The following is a 7,983-nucleotide window of genomic DNA, read 5'->3' as shown; positions in this document are numbered from 1 at the left end:
TACAAGACTTATGCATCTTGTCAGTATGTCAAAGTCTCAATTTGATTCCTATATGCAACATTCATTGAATATTTAATCACATTAGACTTATGTGTCAATATGGAATTTGGGAAAGGGAATCCAGTTTCGAATCCCTTGAACAACACTTAGCCATTCCTAAATTTTAACTATCGTGTCACTCGACTTGGGGATCCAGGTTCGATCCACATTGCTCACGTTAATATTCTTTTTTCACATTTCATTTTGCCAGTTGCTGAGGGGCATGGGATCAATTCACCATGTCCCCATACTTTTCCCACAAAAATTTTTTCCCCTCTAAGCTTCTCATTTCGCTACTGGTCGAGGGGTTGTGGGATCGATTTTCCAAAGCCCCCTTTTTATTTATTTATATTCCTTTTATCCTTTGCTACCTTCCTAGAGGACGTGGGTTCGAACCCCACTCCTCTCATTTATTTATTATGTTTTAAGTAGAAGAGTCTGGCTAAGGGCTCACGGGTTCGAATGCCGTGCGCCTCATTTTTTTAAATTATATTCTTGGGGGATCTTTCATGTGTTGGGATCTAAACACCACAACAACATATTTTTTCCCTTTTTCTGCCGAATTTCAGTCGAACCCCAACCCCAGTTCGAGCCCCATTTAGCATTCTCCTTTTAATTAATTTTTTAAGGTATGATTTAGTGAGGTCTTGGGTTTGATCCCTGAAGACCTCACCTATTTGTTTAATGTTTAGATACCAAAAATTTCCAGAAACCATATGCAGCAAATTTCCTGATTCTGGAACTTTGTTACATGTTTTAATGAAGCATTTTACAAGTCATTTGAGCACCTCTTTATTAGTCGTTCTTGATGGTTCTTAAGATAAGTTAGAGGTATGTTTGGTAATTTGTTTTAAGTAGAAGTGATAGCATTTCAACTATGTGAACATCACGATTTAAGAAAATCTAATTGGACATAAAACACGAGTGATGTCTATACTATTAACATGCGTAAGCAGAGACTCAAAGTCATGGTCACAATCTTGCACACATACATATATGTCTACATTCATATTTACAAAAGAAACGAGATCATCATCATAAATACAGTATCCCTAAATTCTACCAGCAAGCATACCCAACCTAAGATCATAGGGAGCTAGTGACAGGGATATGCAACGGGGAATAACCCTAGTTTTTGAGAAGATTCATCTGAGCCTTAAGGGTCTCTTGGGAAAGGGACAAATATGGAAGAAAATCCATTCCTAAAGTTGTTCAATAGTGATACAATGTGCTGCCTATTTCTCAACCAAGACAACGCCTCACCACCAAAACCACAAGCAATATCCGTCGAGAAATTGATTTTTACTTTTTGTTTTTAAGCTTGTTTTGCCTTTTTTTTTCAGTTTGAGTGTTCATGTTCTGGATGAACTATATGTTTTCCTTTTTGGTTCTGTTCGTTCTCTAGTTTTACAGAGAGATGAGCGTGAACATGAGAGAGAGATGGTGAGAAATGTGTGGGTGTGTTAGCTTAGGATTAAGATATTAGGGAGAGACTTAGTCAAATTAGGATTAATTATTAATTAATAAATAAAAATCTGATTTTTTTCCCTTTTTCTCAAATCAAGAATTAAATATTATTTAATTAAATTAATTTACCAAATAAAATAATCAAATTAAATCATTGCTCCCACCTAGGTTCAAACCAAGGTGGAGTAAGATTTCACTTAAAAGGCCAATTTCGGCCCTTTCTACCCAAATTGCCCCTACACCATATTTATTGATTACTTAATTAAATATTTAGAGTAATTTCAATACTACCCTTAGCTTGAAAAAAAAAGACATTTTTACCCTTAGCCCCTCCAAACTTAACATTACCCCTTTTTAAGTCCGCTTAAGACTCATTCGACTTTATCTTCGAATTTGGGTACCCTACATAGCTGGACCCAACCTTTCCTAGCTCAAATAACTCACCAAGTTTGTTGGCTTGGCTGTAGCAAGGGTTTAGAGGTCTGGTTAAATGTGCCTCGATCTGTGTGAACCCAGTCTAATCGTATGCATTCTAGACACATTATTACTTCGCATAGCCATTTTCCTTAGGGTTGTTACACTATATCCCCCTTAGGAAAATTCATCCCCAAATGACACTTCATATAATCTAGCACAACGTCAACAATATCATAACATAGGTATTATACCGAGTCAAGCAATAATAACCAGGAATGGAGAAGTTAAGGAAACTTAGACTTGAGAGTAGAAAATCTAACCTTAAGAGCTGAATAGATGAGGGTAGCAGGACCTCATATCGTCCTCGGCCTCCCATGTAGAACCCTCAACAAGATGGTTACTCCACAATACCTTCACTGTGGAAACCTCCTTGTTTCTCAGCCGCTTTACCTGCCTGTCTAAAATTTCAACAGGAACCTCCTCATAGGACAAGTCTTCATCAACTCCCAAAATATCAACAGGAAGAATCGATGTTGGATCACCAAGGCACTTCTTTAACATAGAGACATGAAAGACTGGATGAACAGAAGCTAGCTCCGCAGGCAACGCAAACTCATTGGCCACCTCACCCACACACTGTCGAATCTCATGGACCAACATACCTCGGACTCAACTTTTTCTTCATACCAAGCCTCATAACCCCCCTTCATAGGTTATATCTTCAAATAGACATGGTCACCAGCATCATAGTCTAAGGGCCATTCTGTGTTGTCTGCATAAGACTTCTACCGACTGTAAGTAGTAGCCAACCTATCCCTAATAACCCTGACCTTCTCTAAGGCCTCATGAATGATCTCTGGACCCAAAATGGATGACTATCCAACCTCGAACCACCCAACTGTAGACCTACACCTTCTACCATACAGTGCTCCAAATGGTGCCATCCCAATGCTAGAGTGATAACGGTTATTATACGAGAACTCTATCAAAGGAAGATGGTCGTTCGAACTACCTCTGAAGGGAATCACACACGCTCTCAACATGTCCTCCAATGTCTGAATGGTGTGCTCTGCTTGCCCATCAATTTGAGGATAGGCAATTCTAAGCTTCACTGTGTGCCTAAGTTCTTCTAGAAGGATCTCCAGAAATGTGAAGTGAGCTAAGCTCCTCTATCTAAAATGATAGACAAAGGAATTCCATGCAATCTCACAATGTCATCAATGCAAAGTTACGCATAATCCTCAGCTATGTAAGTAGACTTCACAGAGATAAAGTGGGAAGAGTTAGTCATCATGTCCACAATAACCCATATGCAGTCATGGTGTCTCCTAGTCTTTGAAAGACCAACCACAAAGTCCATATTAATGGCCTCTGATTTCCAAGTAGGAACTTCAATAATCTGAGTAAGATCGCCAGGCTTAAGATGTTCTGCCTTAACCTGTTGACAATTAGGACCCTTGGCTACATATACTGCAATGTCCTCTTCATGCCATCCCACCAATAGATCTGCTTAGGATCATGATACATCTTTGTGTAACCTGGATGTATCGAATATTTGAAACCATGGGCCTCTACGATGATCATAGTCCGCAAATCATCCACATCTGGTACAACCAGCCTGTTTTGGTACCTAAGTATGTCGTCATCTCCCAAAGCAAAAGACTCACTCATATTTACCAACAATGAGTCGTTTAACTCCATCAACACCAAATCAAGATGCTGACCCTTCTTGACTTGAAATACCAAGGATGATTCATAACTAGAATGAAGTGAAACACCCCCACTAGTAGAGTCAACCAACCGCACACCCAGTTTGTCCAGTCTGTGTACATCTTTCACCAACTCCTTCTTCTCATCCTCAATGTGGGTAGTACTCCCCATGCTCATCCTGCTAAAAGCATTAGCTACAACATTAACCTTACCTAGATGGTAGTGGACATTCATGTCATAGTCCTTCAACAACTCCAATCATCTCCACTAATGTAGGTTCAAATCCCTCTGCGTGAACACGTATTGGAGACTCTTGTGGTCTGTGAACACATCCACCTGCACTCCATACAAGTAGTGCCTCCATAGTTTAAGTGCAAATACCACAGCTGCCAACTCTAGGTCATGAGTGGATAATTCTTTTCATTAACATTGAGTTGTCTGGATGCATAAGCTATCACCTTACAACCCTCAATAAGAACACAACCCAAACAAACCCCAAATTCATCACAGTAGACATTGTAATTCTCACCACAATAAGGCAAAGTAAGCACCGGGGCTGAAGTGAGTCTGTCGTTGAGATCCTAGAAACTCTTCTCGCAAGTCTCCGCCCATTCAAACTTGACTTCTTCTTCGTCAAAGTTGTGAGTGGGGTTGCAATGGAAGATAAAACCTCCACAAACCTACAATAATAACAAGCCAATCCAAGCAACTACGAATATCGGTGGGAGTAAGAGGTTTTGTCCAGTTCTTAAAATCCTCAGTCTTCCTGGGGACAACCTCCACAACTTTGTCGGACACAACATGACCTAGGAAGGCCACTGATCTAAGCAAGAATTCACACTTGCTGAATTTGGCATACAACTGATGTTGTCTAAGTACCTTCAAGGTTAGTCTCAAATGCTACTCATGCTCTTCCTTGGTGTTAGAGTAGATGAGAATGTCATCAATGAATACTATGACAAAAGAGTCAAGGTACTATGACAAAAGAGTCAAGGTATTCACGGAAGACCCTGTTAATGAGATCCATAAATGCAGTTGGTGCATTAGTGAGACCAATGACATGACTAGGAACTCATAATGACCATAACAGGTATGAAGGGCTGTCTTTGAGATATCTTCATCCCTAACCCTAAGTTGATGGTACCATGAAAGAAGATAAATATTCGAGAAGAGACTAGACCCTTGAAGCTGATCAAACAAGTCATATATTCTGGGAAGTGGATACTTATTCTTGATAGTGACTTTGTTGAGCTGTCGATAATCGATACACATACTAAAGGTACCATCTTTCATTTTTATAAAAACACTGGAGCGCCCCAATAGGATATGCTCGGCTGAAAGAAACCCTTATAAGTGAGATCTTTTACCTGCACCTTCAACACTTTGAGTTCAGCTGGAGCCATTCTATTAGGAGGAATCGAAATGGTTTAGTGATGGGTTCTAAATCGATTCCAAAGTCAATCTCTCACGGGGAGGAACTCCAGGAAAATAATCAGGGAACAAATCTGGGAACTCATTCACTACAGGCACTGAGTCTATGGAAGGAATGTCATGATCTAGATCATTGACACTCACAAGATGACATAGTAATCCCTTTGTAAATAATTTTATTGGCTTCATGGTTTGAAATCAAGGGGTTAGGATGACTTGAGTTGTACTCCTCCATGACCAGCTCTACTTCATTAGGAAATGAAATCTCACAACCCTACTATGGAAATCCACACAAGCATAGCAACTATGTAGCCAGTACATGCCAAGAATGATGTCAAGATCGTTCATAGGTAACTCAACTAAGTCTGAACACATAGTCCTACCACATACAACTATTGGGAAATCCTTGTACACTTTATTAAATCTTACATTTTCTTCTAAAGGTGTACTAACCACAATAGGTTCATGCAAAACTTCAGGAAAATATCTCAAAAATAAGAGAAAGTAAAGGAGTTACAAAGGAAGGCATAGACCCTGGATCAAGTGTCACACCCTGAGTCTAGACCCCAGAAGAGATCGGCATCGTTAACCTTTAAGAGGTTGCAAAAAGCCTACATACGTCATCGTTAATTCATTTAGGTTAGTTTTAGCGGAAAATTTTGAAACTTTTTGTTTCTTAACATACATGTAGACATACTACTTAACATCACACAAATCAACCATATAATAAGGAGATAATCAATTGAAAGAATCAGTTTATACTTTTATGAAACGTATTTTTGCAAAAATGGCACCAATACAAAGTCTTAATAGAAGTGGAAAAAAACACTACTGGGAACATGCTCCACCAGCTATAGCTTACATCTAAGCTAGATAACAATGGTAGACATCCTTGAAAGCATGAGGGCCTACAAAGTCCGGATAGATGCAACGTCAACCTGTAAGCTCTAGCGTCCACCTGTGCCTGCACCTAAAATTGTAGAATTGTATGGGATTAGTACACACTTGTTTTAAGTATGGGTATATGCAAGCACACACCAAGGACATGCATGAGTAAGAACAACTCTTTCCTAACGACATGATTATGCAAAGTCATGTCAGTGAACTTGCCAAAATGGCATTAGGAAATTTATTGAGCTTCCAAATTTGGATTAGGAAAGTCATGCCACGAGAGTAATATGCATCATCATACTTATCACACTGCGTACAACACATAACATCTTACATATAGCACATATCATTTTGCATATAACACATAAGATCATACACATAGCACATATCGTTTTGCATATATCACATGACATCTTTCATATCATTTATTCATATGCCATGATACCTTGGAATCATGGACTTGAAAATAAGACTTCCCAAAATGAGGGAAGTTTAAAGACTTTCATCGGATGTAGTTTAAAGACTTTCATCGGATTTTTTGTGCAATGATTACGAATGACCTAGTGTCGTTACTTAGGTCTAGCTAACCTCTTGATTATCGTATCCTAACACCTTTGGTATCAATCATTTCATTATGTGCATGATTTGAGGCTGGCCTCATTCATTCATTGGGAAATTTAACTTTAACCGACATAGATCATGTGAGCATAATGAAATGCAGTGTCTCCCTCACACCAGAAAGAGGTGGAATAACTAGCTAAAGTTACCCAAAACATGCTAGTGTACATGGGAATTGAATCCCGCAAGATCCATATATTGGAAGTATAAGTTCGAAGACAAGGAGATATAAGGAGACCCATACCCGACATGCCGAATAGTCTCATATCATAAGAGTTACATGAACCTCCACCCTTCCCGAAACAAGGCATCGCCGCTCATATCTAGACTATCGGGGCTCAGTATAAAGTACCATTATATTCAACTCATACGTCATGGAAGCTGGTTTCTAGTATGAGGACATCATAGCTCAATAGATGATTTCTAATCTTTTTTTTTAGTGTTAAGTATACATTATTATCAATACTTTCATTACAGTGTTCATAGAGACTGATCTCTTCATTTCACAATTGCCTCTTATCATTTTGTCACAACATTCACTAACATTAGCACATTTGCTCGTCTTTATTACTCACCCCTTTTTACGTTAATGTTCATTTTATCATATGTGAATGTAGTTGTCCATTTGTGTGTTTCACACCCTTACTTAACCCTTCTAGGGTTTCATCATTTTATTACATTATATTCACTTCATCGTATGCCAATGCACTTGGCCATTTAGTGTGTTTTATACTCGTACATAACCCTTCTAGGGTTACATCATTTCGTTACATACATCTTAGGTTGACTTATTTTTAAACGTATTCTAGACTTATGGGTCTATATATACAAACCATGAGTCTTCATTCATAGTTTGTTTAAGTGATTCATATCTTCCTAAGATTATATGGTACAAGACTTATGCATCTTGTATGTATGCAAAGATGTTGATTTAGATCTAATTAGGCAGTATTATTCTTGAACACTAAATTCACGTATGACTTATGTATCAATACGAAATTTGGGCAAAGGAACCCGTTTCAAATTTCTTGGACAACACTTATAATTTTCATTTATTTTATTTTGGTCCACACGGCTTGGGGACCCAAGATCAAGCCCTAACGCCTACATTTCCTTTTAATTTCTTTTCTTTTAGTTTTGTCTTTCTTGGACGAGGGTTTGTGGGATCGAACCCCAAAGCCCCTTTTATTTTAATTTCTTTTTTGTTGACTTTTTTTGAGTTGAGCATGAGGGTGTGAGTTCGAATCCCCACAGCCTCACTTTATTTTTCTTTTTAATACCTAAATCATCCAAGAGGTCCTGGGTTCAATTCCCACATGCCTCAATGTTTATTTTCTTTTAATTTCCTTAGGACTATTTGAGAGGTTGTGGGTTCGAATCCCACTCCTCTCATTTCTTATTTTCATGATT

General features: G+C 38.5%; 1 protein-coding gene across 1 annotated transcript; it reads right to left on the bottom strand.

The window, feature by feature from the left end:
• Window positions 1-2,244: 2,244 nt before the first annotated feature.
• Window positions 2,245-2,583, bottom strand: LOC138338409 (uncharacterized). The gene has a single exon (XM_069289366.1). The coding sequence runs from the start codon at window positions 2,581-2,583 to the stop codon at window positions 2,245-2,247; it is 339 nt and encodes a 112-aa protein (XP_069145467.1).
• Between the last annotated feature and the right edge of the window lie 5,400 nt (window positions 2,584-7,983).

Source organism: Solanum lycopersicum, chromosome 9 (genome assembly GCF_036512215.1).
Source record: "Solanum lycopersicum chromosome 9, SLM_r2.1".
Lineage (NCBI taxonomy): Eukaryota > Viridiplantae > Streptophyta > Magnoliopsida > Solanales > Solanaceae > Solanum > Solanum lycopersicum.
This window is presented reverse-complemented; position numbering and strand designations above follow the sequence as displayed.

Excerpts from the sequence above, each read along its gene's own strand:
- LOC138338409 (XM_069289366.1), bottom strand. The coding sequence starts at position 2,583 with ATGTTGGTCCATGAGATTCGACAGTGTGTGGGTGAGGTGGCCAATGAG.